General features: G+C 35.7%; 1 protein-coding gene across 1 annotated transcript in view; it reads right to left on the bottom strand.

Annotated features, from left to right (window-relative positions):
* Positions 1 to 11,197: 11,197 nt before the first annotated feature.
* Positions 11,198 to 23,970, bottom strand: part of LOC109083789 (rho GTPase-activating protein 26-like) — an 85,302-nt gene continuing 72,529 nt past the window's right edge. The window contains 5 exon segments of the mRNA XM_042711352.1: positions 11,198 to 11,505; positions 12,501 to 12,592; positions 14,216 to 14,308; positions 14,933 to 14,968; positions 17,422 to 17,457. Of these exon segments, the coding sequence (XP_042567286.1) occupies positions 11,375 to 11,505; positions 12,501 to 12,592; positions 14,216 to 14,308; positions 14,933 to 14,968; positions 17,422 to 17,457 (388 nt within the window). The 3' untranslated portion in view covers positions 11,198 to 11,374.

The following is a 23,970-nucleotide window of genomic DNA, read 5'->3' as shown; positions in this document are numbered from 1 at the left end:
GATCAAAGTTGACCCTACTCGCAGACTTTAAAGAAAAGTGTCTTAGAAAATTTAAATCATTTTGTTTTCTCTGTAGTAATCAGACTCTCGATTACAAAATACATTGCTTTCATTTATATGACGAATAAATGCTGTTCATACTGAACTTTGTGCTGATTCATCAATTGGAGTAGACTTTAGGGCCATTTAAGATATTTGACCAAATCTCCGGCGAAAAAAAAGCACACCAGAGCGATGTTTAATATAACGTGTACGGCTTTTATTGGGTGAACATTTAAAGTAATGACTAGGCTTTGCGGTTATCTAATAATTAAATAACTATGAATAGGCTGATACTAACTTGAGCCCTTATATTAGTAGGAATGATTTTTTAACGATGCATGTGACCTAGGTCACGGTGTCCAAAGACCTGTTTGAATAATTGCTGCAAAAGTTCACTTAAATGTGAATTTGCAAGAATTAATTCCAATAAATTTAAAACATGTCTTTTAAGGGTTGCCATATAAATGGTGTCAGCGGCATCTTTTTGTGAACATAGGCTATACTTTTACTTTTATACGTTTAAAAACACAAATAAATCATACTTTTTTAGGCTGTTTGCCATTGTCAAAAGCCTTTAAAGACATTATGAAAAATTAAAGATATGTTTTGTGTTCAATGGCCAATTTTTTTGTCATCTAAACGAAAACTTTTTTGAACTTTTAAGAAAAGGTGGACTAAATAGCTATATAATGGCGCATAATCACCAGAACGCTCATGCCCTTGATCAGAAGAATGCTGCAAAACACAAGTGAAAATGGATGTAAAAAAATAAAAAAACAATGAAGGAAAAAATGTGAATTAATCTGTGGAGGAGGGGGGGAAAACAGGGACAACTTGGGTTTTATTTTTTGCACCTTTTTGTTAACCATCCACCTGTTTTACGGTTTATTTTATTCAAAAAATTAAAGCTATTTGTTTTTCATCAAGTTTTTCAGCAACGGGACCTGCCTCAACCAAGCAGATCAGAGATGGCTTCACGCCAATCATTTGTAAAAAAAAAAAAAAAAAATTTGAAAAAATGGATGTGAAAATGTAGAGGACAACCACGCACCCAACACTCTCTAACCCCCACTGCGCGCTTTTACAAACATGATTTGTTTTTTTAAAGTTTTCACATCCTCAATCTTCCCATTGGAATTATAAAGTTCACCCAGTATTCTGCATCGGCGGAAAAAGTTTTTTTGCTTTTGGATATTGAGCTTCAGAAGTTTTTGTGTTCTATTTGACTGTGTAGATAGAACCTTATTGTTTTTTAAATAAAGAAGTCCTAATGTAGCACAACAAATTAAAAAATCCTACACATAATGTAAATACGTTGACACAGAATAAGAATACTTGAATAACTCAATTTTGACAAAAATGGTCAGATAGAACCCTTATAATTCGTCAAGGGGACCAAATTGTCAAACTTGAATATCTACACGTTTTCATACTCAAATCGGGTTATTTGTTTCTATGGACGACGACCCGCTTACAAATAACGCAAAATATATCGGCATTGCTCAGTCTTGTTAATGGACAACAAATGACTTAATTGACCTCGCATGTGCTTTCGCAAAACATTTAAGACAAAAGAAAGCACGTCAGCGAGTACAGATGTCAAATAGAAATGTGTCCAGATGTTGAAGCCACTGCTATTTTTGATGTCAAGACAGTGCAAGTATGACCTTTCATAAAGCTTTGAAGATTCAGTACCTTCTGATATAGAACAATTTTCTGAGATCAGAGCTGATCTGTGAAATGGCCTTCATGAGCTTTCTGAGCTTCTCCTGTCTGAAAGCCTTTTTTAGTATTTGCCATGTGGCATTGAGTTTCACATTCCTGACTCTTTAATGAATACAGAATTTGTTTCTCTCTTGGAATATTTTCTTGATTAGAATCGGCAATAATGTAAAGTAAACGAAAATCGCTCACTCACTGACCCCATCTGTTTCCACATGTTACGCAAAGGCGGGCCCTAAAAGCCAAGCTGGTTTTGATGAAATCCGCATGTCGTACATCAAGGATCTGGGCACAAAGCCATTGTTAAACGCGAGGAGAACTCCAGCCAGAACTGGACCCCAGAGGTTCTATCTACCAGATCACTAAGCTATTTGGCACTCAATGCATGCAGGTAAGTAATGGGGCATCTCTTACGTAATCAGCAACACAAAAAAAGACACGTTTACTGGCAGATGGTTTTATTGCATCTACAAGAGAGAATAGACACGCCTGGCCACGTACGTACTTTGATGCAAGTACATAAATGTTTGGGCAGCATATTGCGTTCATCGTGCATTGTGTTAAGGCAGAGTGCCACAGTCCCTGTTCCTGGAGATCTACCTTCCTGCAGAGTTCAGTTCCAACCCTGATCTAACACATTTGCCTGTAAATCTCAAGGCGTTCCTGGGAAGATCTTCACTCGCGCTGGTTCAGAGTGTTTGATTGGGGGCTGGAGCTCCAGGAAATCAGGTTTGGGACATGGCGTTAAGGAATAAGCATTCAAGTGCATCGTGCATTGCGCGTAAAAAACAGTGCTGCATAGTATCTGATTACATCATCTGGATATGTAACCAGATGTAGCGCAAAAAAATTAAGTACTTTAATTAGAATAGTATTACATTTTAAAAGAAAAAGTGTTCGTTGATCTGATTACATTTACTTTTTCCTTATAGAGTACATGATTACATACTTATTTACACAATGACAGTAAATTCTTTCTTCAAAAACGCCTTAAAAGAATACTCGCACCCCAAAATGATAATTTTATCATTACTCACTTACCGCCCCGATGTTGTTCCAAACCCGTAAAAAGCTTTCGTTTGCCTTTGGAACACAATTTAAGATATTTTGGGATGAAAACCCCGGGAGGCATTGTGACTGTCCCATAGACTGGCGCACAGTAACTTACACTGTCAAGGGTCCAGAAAAGTATGAAACGACATTGTCAGGAATAGTCCATCGGCCATCAGTGATTCAACCTGTAACTTTATGAAGCAACGAGATACTTTTTTTGTACACGCATCAGCGTAGTGCCATTGCCAAGAGAAACATCCATCTGAAGAACATCGGCAAGGCAGCATCCACGGCTGCATGCATGCGCTGTACTTTTCCTTCAACAACCACTCAAAGGTGTAAATACAGACCTTAGAAAACGTATGCCTTGTGTCCCGTGGCTGACACAGAAGAGCCATAACTCAGTTGGCGTTCAGCATGTGTTCTCCAAAATGGCGCTACGGTGATGTTGCGGAGGAGAGATAGAGGAGACAGATTGTTGAAATAAAGTCGTTATTTTGTTTATTTGTTTTCCTCGTTCGTGTGTACAAAAAAGTATTCTCGTTGCTTAATAAAAAATTCTGATTGAATCACTGATGGCAGATGAGCTTAACATTCTGAATGTGATTGTTCTTTCATACTTTTCTGGACCTTGACAGTGTAAATTTACTCTGCAGTAATTAATCGGACAGTCACAAGCCCTCGCCCGTTTTTCATCCCAAATATCTTAAATTGTGTTCTGAAGGCAAACAAAGCTTTTACGGGATTTGTAACAACATGGGGGTAAGTTATTAATGACCACAACATTTTTTCCATTTTGGGATGGAGTATCCCTTTAATTCTTCTATCTATTTTTCTCTTAAAAATGTCCTTTTACTATCTAAAAATCTAAAAAAAATCCTACTGTTTATATATATACAATTTCGGAAAGTCTATCCCGGATTTTATGGGGCAATCTGGGCAGGCTAGCTAAGTGTCAGGGACTATTATTATCCACAACACAGCCAAAAAATGGAATAGGTCACACATTTAGTTACATTTCAGCATTTGATGATTTGCAAGGAAACCCGTTGATAGTTTTTAAAGGCACGAGTCCCGAGCACACACCACCAGTTGCGCGGAAACCTAGGGTGTAATGTGATGGTTTAATGCACTTGTTGTCGATAACAAAGAATGGAAGATATATTTATTATGGTCAAAATTATCTAACAGTATGTAAAATAGTACAATCGGCTTCCTCTTGAAAACAAGTGTGCTCGGCCACTAGTTGACCTTACATAAGGGAAAACTGAAAACTTTTTTTTTTTTTTTTGAAAGAGGTCCTGGGGTTAGACTTAATCATGTGTTGTAGCGTCTTAGGCACACTTTGTAATTGTTGTAATTATGTTGGTTTTGACAGTGGTTGGCGGAATCTTTCAAACATTACGTATCAATGTTTCTATAAGACACGTAATCCTTACGGGGTTAAGTACTAAATACTAGGTTTTTTTTTTGATAGTGAGGGCGCAGGGGATCAGTATCGTCAATGACAAGTAGCATAAAGCACCTATCCACTCATAATATTACTCTACTATACTAATGAATATCTTGAATATCACTGTTTAAAGATATTAATACACACATCCGCAAAGTTAGATTACATTTATAAAATAACGCCCCAAGTTAAATGTAGGTTTTTGTGTTAAAAAATGTGAATTAAAAAATTAAAATATTTAATAGGGCATTTTAAGACATGCATTTTTTGTGATTAAGCCGTTTGATTATTGTTTTTTAGCATATACACCATAAACATCATAAGCATACGCATTTTCAGGTATCAGACTATAAACATGCACATGTTTTAGCGGTTTGGCCTTTATTAGGTCAGAAACTGTTAACAAAGACAGTCAACTATGAAGATGGATACACGTGTGGGCTGGGAGTCTCGCAGCTTGTTTATAAGAGTTACCTTACTCAGGCCAAAAAAAAGTATCGAAAGCCGCCGATGTCGATAATTAAAAAATGGCAAAATCTATTGGGCAGATAATATCAGCTATGGTGATAATATCGTCTGCTACATACTTGTGAATGTGCAAGCGCATGAGGTTTAGAGCTGAAATCAACATCATCAGTATTTAATCGATATTTAAAATCGAGTATTAAAATAGTTGTCAATCTAATTTAGTAATCGAGGTTCGTTGCTAAATAATTTTTATTTGCTCGTAAGCGGGCTCCTTTCGTGCATATTTTAAATCTAATTCTGGCAGGTGACCCAAGTGTGGCCAAGTAAGTAGGCCAACCTGAGGTTCATTACTCAGGCGCAGTACAGTCAGGAGAAGCAGCGGCAACTATAGCCTAATAGCTGGCCTGTTTTTATGTCATCGCACGTGTTGCCGCGTAGGCAGGCGTCTCTCTGGCTTTCATTCAGGCGTGAAGGGTGAGGTCAGGGCGCAGTGGAGTAAGCTCGAGTAAGAAAAAGTAAAAAATCAGAAGCGTAAAATAATGCGGACGAGAGGTCATCCAAAGTTGTCGGGAGGGCAAAAAGAGAGCTAAGCCACAACTGTAAGTGCGCCATGAACATTTGGAGCATGTTGACCATTTTTGCACCTGGGGCAATGCCAAGTTTTTCTCAAATATATGAGTGGAATAGTGTTCTGCCTCCATTACCCACAGGTAGTCGAATTCCTGTGCGAGTTCAGGGCATACGCTGTCTTTGTTAAGCATTTTATCGCTTTATTATCATTTTTGAATATGGTTGCAAAACCTGTTATAAGGAGCCACTAGCATATATTAAAAATTCCGATGACAAATTCACAAGGGTGTGCAAAGACTTTTATTTGGATATAGCGCTTCTGCGAGTACAATGTTGTCTTGCAAGCCATGTTTAGGTCGTACAAAAGGGTGATAACAACATTGCTTTTGAGCAATGAACATTACAATGCTTTGTCGGTTGACCCGTTCATAATTAATGTTTCTGCAAGGTCCGGGACATCCTAATTAGGACTGACTGAGAGAGGTTAATGTTTAAATGTATTTGCAATGACACTTTTTTCTAAGTTATTCACTGCTCTTTTTCATAACACAGCAGGTTTTTTGTGGTGTGTCGCAATTATTTTCTGGATGCAACATTCTGATTGTGATTTTACTTTAAACTTGTTCACTTATGAAAATGATGAGTTTTATCCATTTCAGGTTCAAGTGATGCAATTGGGCACTTTTATGGAGAGGATGGTATTAACAATTCTACAGCAGCAGGGAAGGCTATATAAGCTGTTTACAGGGAAAAAAAATAATAAAATGCAATTTACTGGGCAATTTTAATTCTGTTTTATTCTTTATTCTTTTGTGATGAATAGTGTTCTGAAAGCTTCCTTAATAAGCTTTGTTCGGGATGTTATACTACTTTAGGGAGCCCTAAGGAGCTGCCATGGTGAAAACATTATTTGAAATCGTACGCTCCTTGTGAATATTGGCTATAGTGATGCAGGGGTCAGTGTTGTGATGGCCGAAGAAGTGCGACAAAAGGATAACTAAACACATAATAAAACACAACTGCCATTGGGGTTGTTATTGGATGAGGGATATGACAATTGCAAAATGGTTAAAATCTCTAAAAAGTCTATGTTGAATGGATAATGGACCCCTTTGTTAATTATATTGTCCTTGGGGGAAAAAGGGGGGGCTAAACACTAAAAATATAAAGGAATACAATAAACGGTGCGATTCACGATGGATTCGTATAAAACTAAATTCGTACCCCGTTTCATCGATTATCAAAATAGTAATCGTTCTGTTGACAGCCGCTATTAGGTTGGTTGTAGGCATCATGCAGTTTGTAAAAGCCCTATTGAATGTTACTTTTCTCCACAGATGGTGGAGGAGCTTCTCAACTTCTGTTTCTACACATTTGTGAATAAATCTCTGAGCGTGGGAGTTTCCTGGAGATGCTGGCGGAGATCATCAGCCATCAGCTACCAAAAATTTAAAAGACGGGAGTGTCAAGCCTCTTCTGACTTCCATCAGAAATGACTGCCTTAAGATCATAACAATGCCTTAAACGCCACTCTATTATTACCAGAGCGCTAGTCCAGCCTGCCCGTTTTCCCCAAACACATCTGAATGAATTGAGGATACCTAGTCGCTTTTTGCTTGATTCTCAGAGGAAAGAGGCTGACTTGCACTCTTCAGAAATGTTCATGGAGCAGGTGTACTTGGAGCAGACAGAATATGACTTTTAGTGATATTTTCTCTCTCTCTTTTTTTTTTTTTTTTGCATGTACAACTGCTGAAAGTTTACAAAGGTATATCACAAAAAGGGAAATGTGCCCTTTTTTGGCCTTTGCGAATCGATTCGAACATTTCTCAGGCTAACGCAATTGACTTTGCATTCAGAATTTCTGTTGATGATTCACATTCATCACGTCCGTCTCTGCCCGGTGTCTAAACCTGCCGCGGTGGTTCTCTGGAAGTGGCAGCTCCAAATTCTGAAGCAGCCATGAAACATAAGACCATATTATGCTGAAATTTTTTAAAATCTCATCGAATCTCCAAGCCTGGAGCACCATGGAAAACCACAAGATAATTTGATTCAAATCAAAATTCTGTTCCATGACTGACATTAAATACTGAGTTGTTTTCTCTGTTTTTTTTGAATAGGTTCCACTGAAATATAATTTGTAGGGATGGATAGGTCTCCCAAAAAACTCTTCCCCAAATTCCTTCCACTGTTTATTCACTCTCATGTTGTTCCAAACCCGTAGAACACAAAAGTCTTGTAAAAGTGGCTCATCTGTGACTCATTCTCTGTGTTTCCAATTCTTATGAATTCATACGATCAGCATGGTGTGATGAGCAAACCCCAAATCAAAGTCATTATTCACTGAAAATGTCTCCCTTAGTGAGCTGTTGAGAACCAGAATCAGTCTGGTTCATTTAGACATTTTATGATCAACTGATTTAATGTGAAAATCTGACTCGAAAAACACATTTATGAATCAGACATTTTCGTCAGTCCTCATTGTTTATCACTACTTTGGGGGGGGGAGGAAAGTCCAGGATTTAATATATATATATATATATATATAAATAAAAGAAAACTATTGTTAGAGAGGGTTTTTTTTTTATGTTGATTATTTGCTCAGGTTCACATAAAAAATGGCCATTTTTACTTGTAAGCATTTTGGATATAAAAGAGAGAGAGAGGTGATGGTAAGTCATGTGATCTGTGAATGAGTTCAGGGGACTTAATTTGTCAGATTTTCCATCCATTCTGGTACATATTGAGATTAGCATATCCCAGCATTCCCCCTGCTGTGTGTTCATGTCATTCAGTCAGTGTTTGTGCTTGTTTGAAGCTGCACATCTGCCAACATCTCAGACATTCTTCTTCTTCTTTTTCGTTTTTTCTGTCATCCTTGAAAACCGTTGTTTTAATTTAAATGTTTTTTTTTTTGGAATGCTCTCTGCATATTCTAAATCCGGTAACCCATATGAGCCCCACAAGTTTGACCCACTTTTTCTTGTCTTTGTCTTTGATGTATCCCTGTGGTGCCAAGCCACAGATGTACTCTTTTTGTGGTAACATCAGAACAAAAGGAACATTTGTTGCATGTGTTTGCTTGTCGTTATGTGTCAACTGACATTCATGTCTGCGCTTCAGGGTTTTTGCACCAGATATGCTTGATTACCAGTTGTAAAGGAATAATTCATCTGGAAATGAAAATTGTTTCATTATTTGCTCTCCAACATGTTGGTCCAAAACTTATATGTGACCCTGGAGCACAAAAGCAGTCTTAAGTCGCTGGGGTATATTTGTAGCAAAAAGCACAAAAAAAAAAAAAAAAACATTGTATGGGTCAAAATGATCAATTTTTCTTTTATGCCAAAAATCATTAGGATATTAAGTAAAGATCATGTTCCATAAAGATATTTAGTAAATTCCTACCATAAAATATCAAAACTTAATTTTTGATTAGTAATATGCATTGTTAAGAAATGAACTTCATTTGGACATTTTTAAAGGCGATTTTCATCAGTATTTTGATTTTTTTGCACCCGGGTCAGATTCCAGATATTCAAATAGTTGTATCTCGGCCAATATATTGTCCTATCATAACAAACCAATATATCAATGGAAAGCTTATCCATTCACACATAATATAATGTATAAATCTCAATTTCGAAAAATTGACACTTAAGACTGGTTTTGTGGTCCAGGCTCACATATGTAGTGATTTTTCTGTCGCTATGAACTATGTTGTATGGAAAAGTGCTGTGTGGAAGATTCTTCACAATATCATCTTTTGTGTTCCACGAGAAAAAAAAAAGAAGAAGAAAAAAAAAAAAGCATATGGGTTTGGAATGACAAATAATAATGAGTAAATAATGACAGAATTTTTAATTATATGATATTCCTTCTAATCGTTTTTTTTTTTTTTTGCACTTGAGTATCCTGCACATTTCTGGAATTTCGTTTGTTTGAGTATTTAAGTCATCCATCTGAACATCCAAACATTGACCTAACAAAAACGATTTTTAAATATAAAACTATAATTTGGTCATTTGACAAGATTCAGATGTTAATTTTGCCAGTATGGCCATGTACAGTATTAAAACTCCCGTGGCGATCAGAGGGTTAAAGGTTCATTTAACTCCTCGCTAGGTTTGTGAGATGTCACATTTTCTATTCGTTTCACAGTAGGCCTTGCAAAGGGAGTTGGTGAGCCATAAAACATAGGTTGTATAAATTAGAAGCATACTGAAATGTCTAGCAAATGTTATTTGTTTAATCATTGATCACTTTTAAATGAAACTAAAACTAAAATATAGTAACGCAGATTCTCTTTGATATACACATCATTTTACAACAAAACAATTTTAATACATAAAGCTGAAATTGCTATCTTTTTTGTCAAGAACTGTATTACAGATGCACTTTTGAGAAAAGTGTTATGTTGTATGTAAATGTACATTCTATAAATCTATAGGGAATATATGAGTAATCACTGTTTTAAAGAATGACAGCTTAAAATTATAAGTCGGGGATGCGATGTGTATTTTGTATAGTGCAACAGAGTGACCAAAGCAACGCAGATTAAAAAAATTAAATAAATAAAAATAAACTATATTTAAAGCAGTTACATTTTACAGTAGCACTTACTACCCCAACTCTAGGCTCTTTTTACTTTATTTTATCCTTTTCTATTTCTTTTATAAAGATTTAGGCTTTGGTCTCATGTATAATGCTGTAAAAAATGAACTAGAAAAAATATAAAATAAAGCTGTGTGTGTACGTATCCGAGCCTGAGAAATTGCACTACCCTAATACTGGCCTGACATAGTATATTTTGTACAAAAATTCATGCAGATACTATCTTTAAAGATTAAGGGCAAATCATATATTACTGGTATATGGCTTTCATTAAAGTCTTTTTGGTGTTTTGTTTTGTTTGCATTTTCAGTTATATGTAAAATAATCCAATGTAAACGATATAAAATGTCTGTTTGTTTGAAAAAAATAGTTTTGTATGACTTCTGTATTACACCTCTCCTGTAGTCAATGTCGATCTTTACACATATTTGATTAAATGTTGGACAGAATTTGTTCAGAGGGCGGGTAGCGTCTTTGTTAGTACTGTGAAATCATTGGTGCTGAGTTGCTATTTTTCCCGTTGTATCTGAATGTTGACACAAAGCTACACTTGGACACAGATGAAAAAGATAGATTTATACAATAGTTCATCTGTACCAAACATACTCCGATTAAACCAAGATTTGATTAACATTTTTATTTAAAAAAAAAAAAAAACAAAACTAACTATTTATTTGAAATGAAATCCTAAAGAAGGCTATTAAGGCTCAGAAAATTTAACATAATAAAAAAAAAAAAAAAAAAAAAAGTAAAAAGATCAATTGGGCTATCAAAAAATTAAGTTAGTGTGCTACAATAAAAATATATATAATTCACATTTACAAAAAATTATACCTCATCACTTATTTACAATGTTAATACACTCCAAACGAACACAAATCTCGTCAGAGATGATGCTTAAATACGAGTGGTTTACATACGATGTTAATTCACATAAGAAATAATTTACACTTTTCACTTGCATGCTAAGAAAGGAGAAAAAAAAAATTCAGATTTTTTTTTTTTTAAATGCTTCCTGATATACAAAGAGTGCAAGAGTTTTCTTTCCCATAATTAACAGTCATCTCTTAGCAGTTCTAAACAAAACCTGAAGGACACAAAAGACATTCAAAAAGCCCCAGTCTGCACAGAAACCACACAGAGTTTACATCATGGTGAACCGGGAAGTGCTCACGTATAAAAGCATTATTTATTAGTAATAAAAATAAATCCAATAATTAATAATGAGCCCCTAAATAACACAATTTCTTCATTGCGGCCAGAGATAGCAGCAACAACTTGGTCCCGGGTTTTTTTATTATTTTTTTCCCTTTTATCTTGTGTTGAACTTTGTCTTAAACAGCGGCAATGCATTGTGGGATGCGTGGAACAAGCGCTAGGGGATTGCCAAAAAACCCATTCTATCACACAGGCATATGAACTCGGCTTTTCTGTCGAAGTTCAGTTGTTTCAAAAGCGGGCTCTGTGTGGCACCGCTCTCACTGACTTCCAGCTAGACAAACTCCACGTAGTCTCCGGAATTAACCCCGTCTTCCCGTCCAGCGTGCCCTCCAGCCAGCCTGGTTCTCTTGAGGGATGCACTACGAGACAAAGATGCAAACGGAAGATCATTTTGGATGCCACTGACAACTTTACCTCCAATTTATCCTCTATTTTCACAGTGTGAAAGGAATACGCATAAGCAGCATCACACAATAACCACCAAAACCTGTGTCTACCACAGAGGTCCAATAACTAATCTTCTGAAGCTTCTGTGTAACGGGCTGGGTACTGACACAAACGTCATGTTTCGATTCGATTTTGATTCACAAGGATGCGATTCGTTTAAATTCTGAATTGATTCGATTCAATATCAATTATTCTGGATGTATATAAGGTACAGTACATGGCAAACTTTCCCAAGTGTGTGTGTGTGTGTGGGGGGGGTGTAAAATATGCGTGAAAGTCAGTTGGTACTACATTATTATAATATTGAAGGTTCAAATTAGTACAAACACAAATTACACTCAAAGCTTTAATTATAAAGTTATAATGCTAACTTTACTCCAATTCGTTTTATGAAATACAAACATTTAAATGATGGCTGTTGACGGATTATTCAAAGATAAAAGCTGTAGAACAGTAAAAATAATAATGAATGTTATGTGGTGCATTCTCTTGATCTGAGGCTCTACACTGATCTGTCACTCCACATTAAACAGCACCAAAATGGCATTTATTGTTTGAATTTTGTAATAAAATGGACTGAATCTGAAATCTGAGACTTGGTTTCATATTAAAAGTAACTAAGCTTATTGCAATTTATTAGACGGGAGGCACACCTTCCGTTTACTCTTGCAGTAGAAGCCGCAGTGAACACGCCTGAGGTTTCATTAAAACAATAATCTGATCTACTGCTGAACGGTTTCAAGTGTCAAACTGCGGCAGCTTGGAGCTCTGATGCCTGTTAAGGGGCAAAAGGTGGAACAAAGCAGAGATATCAGTTTGCTGCTCTTATGCTGATGCGCAAGGCTCAAACCTAACCAGATATACAGTACCCAGCACACCCACTGAAACCCCGCTGCTGGGGACTTACCGTTCTCGAGTACGGTGCCTGCGATAAAGGACAGCTCTGAGTCATGTTCAGCCTTGCAGGCGTATAGTGCACGTGCCTTTCGTGGCGGAGGACTGGAGAAGATAGAAATATATATTAATCTTTTAAAAACTTTGAATTAATTTCATGATTTGCAGATTAATTTATTAATTTATTTGCAATCAATATCTGATCAGAAAAATACCCACATGAAGATAATTCAAAGACATCGAGTTAAAAAAATAAAATCTGAAGCTGGTACTTCAAGCTCCAAATGTATGTTTAAGCAGGCTAATGCATTTCATTAGTGTTATCACATAAAATATCTATCTTTTTCATAAAACACCTGACATCGGACATTAAAACCATTAAAACATTTATGAGTTTAAATATTCAGTCCTTTGACATTAATAAATAAAACATCTCAAAAGTGCCATTATATCACCATGGCTTTTTAAAATGATGCCATGGTAATTTTAGGTATGAATATGTGTGTGTGTGTGTGTATATATATATATATATATATATATATATATATTTAATGTTGGTCTTTGAAATACCTTGTGTTACCATGTAAATACTGTACTACGGTATATGAATGTGTTAATCATTCTGTACCATATTATATAATAAGGATGCACCCATTAAAAAATACCAGCTAATATTAATATTTGATACGTTTTTTTTATAAATAATAATAATAATAATGATAATAAATAAAATAACACAATAAAATAAAACACTAAATAAAACAATCATTTTAAATGCTAGTGAATTTTAAATGCAATGTGAATTATGAAACACAAATTTACCATGTACAGTATGAAAAATATATTTCTTAAAAGATATTATTGCGTTATTAAATTATTCATGTTTTTAAAGATTAAATGTGAGCACTAGATGACTGAAAAATTAATCTAGATGTAAAAAATAGGGGCTATAAGCATTCTTAATTAATATATAATAACAACTGATACTGATAAATAAATAAAAATCAGCCTCTAGTATCAATGATGTTATGGTACAGATATATTGTGCATTCATAGTAAGTATATATAACATTTGAATAACGTTTAAATTTAAACAAAGTATTCTTTAAATTATCTCCATTTAGATACCATAGAACATTAATATTCGAATCATAGTAGCATAGTACATAGTATCACCATGGATGTACCACAGTAAGGATTAATATATATATATATATATATATATATATATATATATATATATATATATATATAGATATATATATATATATATATTAATGTGCATACTGTGAACTTATTATAGTAATTATATGACTGGGTGATAGTTAGGTACTAACCCTGAACCTATGCCTAAACCTATTCTAACCCTTTTTTACCCAGTGCTTTCTTAGGTAAGTACACTGTACTATGTACACTTACTGTAAATTAAAGTGCACCCAAAATATGATGGTGGTACATTCACTTATACTGATCATTAAACATCTTCATGAAATACATCATCATACATACAGTATATGCAACAACAGAAAATGACACTTCCCATAAAGCACAGTATATTATTACCCACTAATCCATCAAACATGGCCCCAGTGATGAAGTTAGTTGATGGATATGCTCAGATGTGAGGAGGGAAGGCGTGAATGTGCGAGGTGGAAGATTAACACCGAACGATTAGAATACTGCACTGCTATAGATAGCTGCCTAAGCAGGCCAGAGCAGGACACACACCTGACGGGGGAGGATTCGCTGGAGGGGCTGGAGGGGGCAGAGAACGTCGGCCATGAGGGGGAGCGAGGTGAGGTGGGACTGGGTGAAGCCGGGCTGTGACACACACACACACACACACACACACACACACACACACACACACACTATGTGATCCCAGCACCAACATTTATGTTACGGCAGCTGTGGAATTAGAACTAACACAAAAGAATTTAAAAGGAAGTTGCATCATTGGTTTAAAGAAATAGACATAAACGTAGTTAAACATGCTCGAGAGTTTCATGCTTACAGGAAAAGTTCAGCCAGAAATGACCATTCTGTCATCATTTATGCAACTCATGTCTTTCATGTCCTGTGTGAACACAAGAGGAGATTTGCTCCTGAAATGGCCCTGGGTCACTGCATGTGAAATACTGTAGCAGTGTGATTATTTGGCAAAGCATCTCTTTTTGTCTCCCACTGGAGATAGAAAGTCAGACGCTGGTTTAGTGAATAAAAGATGACTGAATTGTCATATTTAGTGGAACTCTTCCTGAGTTAAACATGCTGAGGAAAAACATTAGTGATAATTTGTGTTAATGTAACATGAGTAATCTCACATTAATCTGATATGGTTTGTGTTGACTTATGTAAAGGTGTCTTTTTTTTTAATTTATTTTTTACCCCTCTCAAATTGTCCATGAAAACTTCAATGCTGACTATAAAACTGGATGAACTTACCCTGTCGACATACTGCTGAGAACCTTTGGATTTTGACTGCAAATAATAGAAACAATGTTAAAATATTTGTTGCCACCTCAGCTAAACATGCATGAATATACAAATATGCAGAAAAAAAAAAAAGATGTACCAAATTATTAAAACATTAAAAAGTTGTTTCTCCAAGCACGGTCATGCAAGTATGAAATACTGTGCAATCATTTTCACATATCATATCATATATATATAATTTTTTTGACGCTTGATACTCTTGCACTTTCTAAATGTTGAGGAGTGCTAAATATTTCTGTTTGTTTCAGCATTCTGACCGCCAAACATTGGCTCATCCAATGGTACGAGTTTGTGGTACTGTTTGTCCAGCCACTCTAAGATGGAAAACCCCCAAAAGTTCCATTTGCTGTCATTAGTGGCGCAGACACGATACACTTCACCTTTGAGCTTAAAGGGATAGTTTACTCAAAAAATGAAAATTACCCCATGATTTACCCTCAAGCCATCCTAGGTGTATATGACTTTCTTCTTTTAGACGAATATCACTGGAGTTCTATTAAAAAATGTCCTGGCTCTTCCAAGCTTTATAATAAAGTCCAATAAAGTGCATCCATCCATCATAAAAAGCCACTCTCCCCTCTCGTGGACACGCGTAGGACAGTTAGCAGAAGTTAGAGATTACTGTTTATAAAGTTATAAATATGGATATTTTTCTTACACAAACACATCGATTTGCTTCAGAAGGCCTTTGCTCCCCTGGAGCCGTGTGGAGCACGTTTTATGATGGATGGACGCACTTTGTTTGACTTCAAAATCTCAAAAACCATTCACTGCCATTATAAAGCTTGGAAGAGCCGGGACATTTTTAATATAACTCCGATTGTATTCGTCTGATAGAAGAAGGTCATACAGTATAAACCCAGGATGGCTTGAGGGTGAGTACATCGTGAGGTAATTTTAATTTTTGGTGAACAATCCCTTTAAATGAAAACAATGCTGCTAAACTAAACTGACGAGCATCTTTTCACAGTAGATAGTGGGGTTGTCATGGGAATAGCAGTAGTTAGTAGTGTTAATGGACTCTCACTCAGTCGAAGTCAAACTGCATTTAGTCTCCATCCTTCTGTATTTACTGTTTATAAAATGGAAAGTTCCTGTGCTCACTGGTCAATAAAAGAGTTCTAGCCATGCCAAAACATGCTATTTACAGTTATGATGCAAATTTCTGTTTATTTGTGTATCACTGTGTAACCTTGCCAGGAACTATATCATCCAGCAGGAGGATGAAAGCTTACGAATATGCTGAATAAAATAAAATACTTCAACTAAACTTTGTTTGTAATATGTTAGCAAAATGACATGATGTTGGCAAGAGTGTCCCACTCCAAATACTCATTCTGAACATGTGACACAGAATGTCTATGAATCCATTTTTAGTAACCATCAACTATTTGATTTCTTTGTGGCAAAGTCATAGCAGATATTATATTCTGTATAATATCTGTGGGATATATTGTCATTTGAAACTTTTGTAATCTGTTGTATTGTACACACTACTGGTCAAACGTTTGGAATCATTAAGACATGCTTAATATTTGTGTCGAATATCTTTGAAGAATAGAAAGAAAAAAAAATATTTTAAAGAAATCTGTTGTAACATTATGGATTTGCAGTCACTTTTGATCAATTAAACGTGTCATTGCTTAGTAAAATTATTAATAAAAAAAAGAAGATGCATAAATCCCAAACTTAGAATTTTAGTGTATCATGGTTTCCACAAAATAAAATAATAATAATAAAAAAGAAGCAAACAACTGTTTTCAACAATGATTATAATAAGAAAAATAAAAAATGTTTTTAGCACCAAATCATAATTTCAGAATTATTTGAAAATCAATTATTAAAATTTTATTCATATGCTCAGGGGCTGGAGGGGGCAGAGAACGTCGGCCATGAGGGGGAGCGAGGTGAGGTGAGATCACTATGTGATCCCAGCACCAACATTTATGTTACGGCAGCTGTGGAATTAGAACTTTCACAAGAGACTTTAAAAGGAAGTTGCATCATTGGTTTAAAGAAAATAGACATAAACGTAGTTAAACATGCTCGAGAGTTTTCAGGCTTACAGGAAAAGTTCAGCCAGAAATGACCATTCTGTCATCATTTATGCAACTCATGTCTTTCATGTCCTGTGTGAACACAAGAGGAGATTTGCTCCTGAAATGACCCTGGGTCACTGCATGTGAAATACTGTAGCAGTGTGATTATTTGGCAAAGCATCTCTTTTTGTCTCCCACTGGAGATAGAAAGTCAGACGCTGGTTTAGTGAATAAAAGTGGAACTGTTCCTGAGTTAAACATGCTGAGGAAAAACATTAGTGATAATTTGTGTTAATGTAACATGAGTAATCTCACATTAATCTGATATGTTTTTTTTTTAGCCCTCTCAAAATTGTCCATGAAAACTGCAATGCTGACTATAAAACTGGATGAACTTACCCTGTTGACATACTGCTGAGAACCTTTGGATTTTGACTGCAAATAATAGAAACAATGTTAAAATATATTTGTTGCCACCTCAGCTTAACATGCATGATTATACAAATATGCAGAACAAAAAAAAAAAGATGTACCAAATTATTATTAAAACATTAAAAAAGTTGTTTTCTCCAAGCGCACGGTCATGCAAGTATGAAATACTGTGCAATTATTTTCATGTTACACACAACACACACACACACACACACACACACACACACACACACACACACACACACATATATATATATATATACACAGGTGCTCCTCAATAATATAGAATGTCATGGAAAAGTTCATTTATTTCAGTAATTCAAATCAAATTGTGAAACTCCTGTATTAAATAAATTCAATGCACACAGACTGAAGTAGTTTAAGTCTTTGGTTCTTTTAATTGTGATGATTTTGGCTCACATTTAACAAAAACCCACCAATTCACTATCTCAACAAATAAAAAAACTCATGAGACCAATTTAAAAAAAAAAAAAAAAAAAAAAAAAACCGTGTTTTGAGTTGAATGTTGGCCTTCTGGAGACTATGTTAGGATTACTGTACATCTACTCAATACTTGGTAGGGGGCTCCTTTTGCTTTAATTACTGCCTCAATTCGGCGTGGGCATGGAGGTGATCAGTTTGTGGCACTGCTGAGGGTGGTATGGAAGCCCAGGTTTCTTTGACAGTGGCCTTCAGCTCATCTGCATCTTTTTGGTCTCTTGTTTCTCATTTTCCTCTTGACAATACTCCATAGATTCTCTCTGGGGTTCAGGTCTGGTGAGTTTGGGGCCAGTCAAGCTGGTCATTTAAACCAACTTTTGGTGCTTTTGGCAGTCCTGTGGGCAGGTGCCAAATCCTGCTGGAAAATGAAATCAGCATCTTCAAAAAGCTGGTCAGCAGAAGGAAGCATGGAAGTGCTCCAGAATTTCTTGGTAAACAGGTGCAGTGTGACTTTGGTTTTCAAAAAACACAATGGATCAACACCAGCAGATGACATTGCACCCCAAATCATCGCAGACTGTGGAAAACACTGAAAACACTGGACTTCAAGCAACTTGTTCTATGAGCTTCTCAACCCTTACTCCAGACTCTAGGACACTTGGTTTCCAAATGAAATACAAAACTTGCTCTCATCTGAAAAGAGGACTTTGGACCACTGTGCAACATTCCAGTTCTTCTTCTCCTTAGCCCAGGTAAGACGCCTCTGATGTTGTCTGTGGTTCAGGAGTGGCTTAACAAGAGGAATACGACAACTGTAGCCAAAATTCCTGACACGTCTGTGTGTGGTGGCTATGATGCCTTGACCCCAGCCTCAGTCCATTCCTTGTGAAGTTCACTCAAATTCTTGAATCGATTTTTCTTGACAATCCTCATAAGGCTGCGGTTCTCTCAGTTGGTTGTCCATCTTTTTCTTCCACACTTTTTCCTTCAACTTAACTTTCTGTTAACATGCTTGGGTACAGCACTCTGTGAACAGCCAGCTTCTTTGGCAATGAATGTTTGTGGCTTATCCTCCTTGTGAAGGGTGTCAATGATTGTCTTCAGGACTACTGTCAGATCAGCAGTCTTCCCCATGATTGTGTAGCCTAGTGAACCAAACTGAGAGACCATTTTGAAGGCTCAGGAAACCCTTTGCAGGTGTTTTGAAGTTGATTAGCTGATTGGCATGTCACCATATTCTAATTTGTTGAGAGTGAATTGGTGGGTTTTTTGAATGTGAGCCAAAATCATCACAATTAAAAAGAAACCAAAGACTTAAACTACTTCAGTCTGTGTGCATTGAATTTATTTAATGCACAGGTTTCACAATTTTTTTTTTTGACGCTTGATACAACTTTCTACATGTTGAGGAGTGCTAACTATTTCTGTTTGTTTCAGCATTCTGACCGTCAATATTGGCTCATCCAATGGTACAATAAAGTGCATCCATCCATCATAAAAAGCCCACTCTCTCGTGGGACACGCGTAGGACAGTTAGCAGAAGTTAGAGATTACTGTTTAATAAAGTATAAATATGGATATGGATTTCTTACACAAACACATCGATTTGCTTCAGAAGGCCTTTTGCTCCCCTGGAGCTGTGTGGAGCACTTTTTATGATGGATGGGACACACCTTTGTTTGACTTCAAAATCTCAAAAACCATTCACTGCCATTATAAAGCTTGGAAGAGCTGGGACATTTTTAATATAACTCTGATTGTATTCGTCTGATAGAAGAAGGTCATACAGTATAAACCCAGGATGGCTTGAGGGTGAGTACATCGTGAGGTAATTTTAATTTTTGGGTGAACAATCCTTTTAATGAAACAATGCTGCTAAACTAAACTGACGAGCATCTTTTCACAGTAGATAGTGGGGTTGTCATGGGAATAGCAGTAGTTAGTAGTGTTAATGGACTCTCACCTCAGTCGAAGTCAAACTGCATTTAGTCTCCATCCTTCTGTATTTACTGTTTATAAAATGAAAAAGTTCCTGTGCTCACTGGTCAATAAAAGAGTTCTAGCCATGCCAAAACATGCTATTTACAGTTATGATGCAAATTTCTGTTTATTTGTGTATCACTGTGTAAAGCCAATTAACCTTGCCAGGAACTATATCATCCAGCAGGAGGATGAAAGCTTACGAATATGCTGAATAAAATAAAATATTTCAACTAAACTTTGTTTGTAATATGTTAGCAAAAATGACATGATGTTGGCAAGAGCGTCCCACTCCAAATACTCATTCTGAACATGTGACACAGAATGTCTATGAATCCATTTTTAGTAACCATTAACTATTTGATTTCTTTGTGGCAAAGTCACAGCAGATATTATATTCTGTATAATATCCTGTGGGATATATGTGTCATTTGAAACTTTTGTAATCTGTTGTATTGTACACACTACTGGTCAAACACGTTTGGAATCATTAAGACATGCTTATATTTGTGTCGAATATCTTTGAAGGAACAGAAAGAAAAAAAAAATATTTGAAAGAAATCTGTTGTAACATTATGATTTGCAGGTCACTTTTGAATCAATTAAACGTTGTCATTGCTTAGTAAAATTATTAATAAAAAAAAAAGATACATAATCCCAAACTTTGAATTTTAGTGCATCATGGTTTCCACAAAATGAATAAATAAATAAAATTAAGAAGCAAAAAACTGTTTTCAACAATGATTATAACAATGAAAAATAATAAATGTTTTTAGCATCCAATTATAATTTCAGAGTGATTTGAAATTCAATTATTAAAACTTAATTCCATTGACAATGTTTTACTGTGTTTTTTGATCAAATAAGTTACGCCTTGAAGAAAAACAAGTCCTTCTTTCAAAAAACATAATTACTTTTTTTTTTTTTTTTTTTTTTTCAGAACTTTCATCAATCCAAATTTTGGGTAAAGATCTAATTGGGCCCCATGCCACGAAACACATGCTCTGAGGACATCAATCAGGAAGTAGAATATTATGGCACAACTTGCTGGGTATCATTACCACAAAGCATTACGTACTAGATGTTCTGTGCTAGTGCCACCTACTGGCCAAAGCATCATAAAAAGGGAAAAAAAAAAAAAAAAAAAGGGTTATAACTTTGGAATAATTTTCCCTAAACCTCCATGTCTAAATTAGTATGGCCACTAACTTTTCCAGATTCAGAATTTCAATTATTTATTTATTTTTGCTATAATTCCCTCAAAGTTACTAATGAAAATGCCAAATAGGAAGTCAGTCATTATCTCGGAAACACTTCTACATACTGACATGAAATTTATTACTAATGGCACTTACCTATCATTGATCTGATCTGAGAAAACCACTGGTCACTGTGCCACCTACTGGTTATAACGTTATCAAACGGACAATAATAGTAAATCTAATCACAGCTTTTCGACTACTTTTCCCTTAATTCACTTTTGTGAATGGTCTGACAAATCCACTCAACAGTTTGCTTGGCCCATAATTGCTGCCAAATCTTCATAAGTTTAATATATGTATTTATCATAATATGTATTATTTTAGTTTCTTATGACTTTCATCCGTCCGTGGTGTAGGTGTTTGCATACACTTGCCCTTTGCATTCAGCTACTTCAGTTTCTTGTAAAGGACACCACTTTCATTTTCTAGACTGTGAGAGCCAACATAATTCGACTGATCACACGTTCTCTCAGTAGTTAATCAATCTCCAGGTCTCTACTGATTTACAGCCTGCTGGGTTCTCTGAGGCCTTTGAGGACGGGTAGATCAGCACTGCCACACTTAATACATATGTCTATATATAGATGACAGCCATTCATCTCAGTCCTGTGGCTTTGAGCCACCAATCGTCACAGCTGATTTACCACCGAACACTCTCTCACACACACACACACACACACACACACACACACACAAGGTGTTCATGCTGTATAGGGACATTCCATAGGCGTAATGGCTTTTATACTGTACAAACTGTATTTTTATCCCCTTACTCTAAATCTACCCCTCAAACAAAACTTTCTGCTATTTTAGATTTTCAAAAAAACTGTATTCTGTGTGATTTATAAGCTTATTTCCTCATGAGGACCAAAAAATGTCCCCACAAGGACAAGGATTTTGGATATTGCCATTTTTGTGGAGACATTTTGTCCCCATAACATAGCATATACCTGAACCACACACACACACACACACACACACACACACACACACACACACACACACACACACACCACACACACACACACACCACACACACACACAACTATGACTATTAATCTCATAATATCATGGAAGTTTACCTGGATTAACCCTTCACTGACTACAAAACAAATAGGTGCTTCTCGGATTGCAGAAACAGGATTTTCGGCTTAACCCATGAAAATATTAAGATGCTATATAACTGCTATCATGACATATTTGAATAAACTGCTGAATTCTATTTTGCTTTATGTTTCTGCATTTCACAGCAGTCAGTAGTGCTTTTTAAAATTTCAGTCCAATAAACCAAAGTAGGTTCATTTAGTTAACCTTCATTATGTTCCTCTCTGTATTATGTAAATGCAGATCTGTCATGACGACTCTCGGAGAGTTTAGCATGGTCATATACATGGCAATATTAATGTGTTTGGTCTTGGCGGAAAAGATTTGCTGCAGAGGAAGTACTGAGACTTGCTACTGCCAATAGATCCACAGACATGCTGCTGAGCATGTAAGAAATACTGCTGCTGCACATACAACATAAACAAAATATCCCCCATATATAACATAAATGAAATAACTCCCATATTTTACATACATGAAATCATCCCATTGCAGATCTATACAGGTGGAGCTGGGGGAGGTAGAGGCGCAATGCAACTGCTACAGCAAGCATTTGAATGTTAAGCAGCAAGCACATTATCTGCTGATGTGAAAAGAAACTGGATGATGTGAATAATTATGTGATTATATCAGATAAAGTTATAATCGCCCTGTGCCTTCTAGAGTTTCATGAATTATTTTGATGTTGTTACTTGATTAAAAATTGTCATGACTCATGACATACAAGTGAACCAAAAAAAAATTTTTTTGTCTAATATAAATTTGTGTTTGTTTAATATAGTGTACTATTATTTACTATACTGTTTATATTAACATTACAGCCCTATTTATTACAACCAAATCAAGACATCAAGTTTGTGCATTTAATACACAACATAACTATACTGAAATGGTGAAAAGCACATTGTGTATATTTTATTATAACTGTTGTTTGTGTTATTTTTATTAGTCATCTTCTTTTGGGCCATTTGTCAACAAACAACTCCCTTTAAAGAGTAACTGTTTTACAAAGATGATGATTTTGTATGAATTCGTAGAATGGGAATTATTTTTCTAGAATTCTTTAGAAAAAAAGTAATTATGAAGGTCCAACACTAACATAGCTGTCACCAGGGCGTAAGCAGATCATACAATTACATATGATTGAGATTTATACACCAACACATAAAACAGTTATAATAGCCACAAGATTATTTGTGACCCATTTAGGCCCCACTTGTGGACCGTCTGCAAGCATGAAGGCAGGCACTATATCATTGACAAGGTAATTAGTCAATCATAGCATTCAATCACGTTTTACCTACATTTTGCAGTTATTCTTCTCACATTCACTTCATGCTTCATGGGCTCAATGGAGAGCACAATGCCTCCTTCTGAAATGTTACTGTTACTTTATAAAAATTAGATTAATTACACACCATTTAATCTCATATTTGTGATATTTCTTTGGGCTTTTTTTTTTCCTCGTTAATGTCTTGCAATCTTTTTTATTTTATTTTATTTATTTATTTATTTTTCTACCTCCCCGGTCAAAAGGTTCCTGCTATCCACATAACTGATTCTCATATAAACCTTCTTATCAGTGAGAGAAATACAAAGCTATCACTCACTTATAGCAGCTGGCTTTGCTTTCTTATTTTCCCCTCGAACTAGGCCATGGTGAAATATGACTGAATAAAAAAAAAAAAAAAATCCAACCAAATACCCAGAATTCAAAAATTGGCTCAAT

The sequence above is a fragment of the Cyprinus carpio genome, chromosome A21, assembly GCF_018340385.1.
Source record: "Cyprinus carpio isolate SPL01 chromosome A21, ASM1834038v1, whole genome shotgun sequence".
NCBI classification, from domain to species: Eukaryota; Metazoa; Chordata; class Actinopteri; order Cypriniformes; family Cyprinidae; genus Cyprinus; species Cyprinus carpio.
The sequence above is the reverse complement of the archived record's forward strand: the minus strand, read 5'-3'. Positions and strand labels throughout refer to the sequence as shown.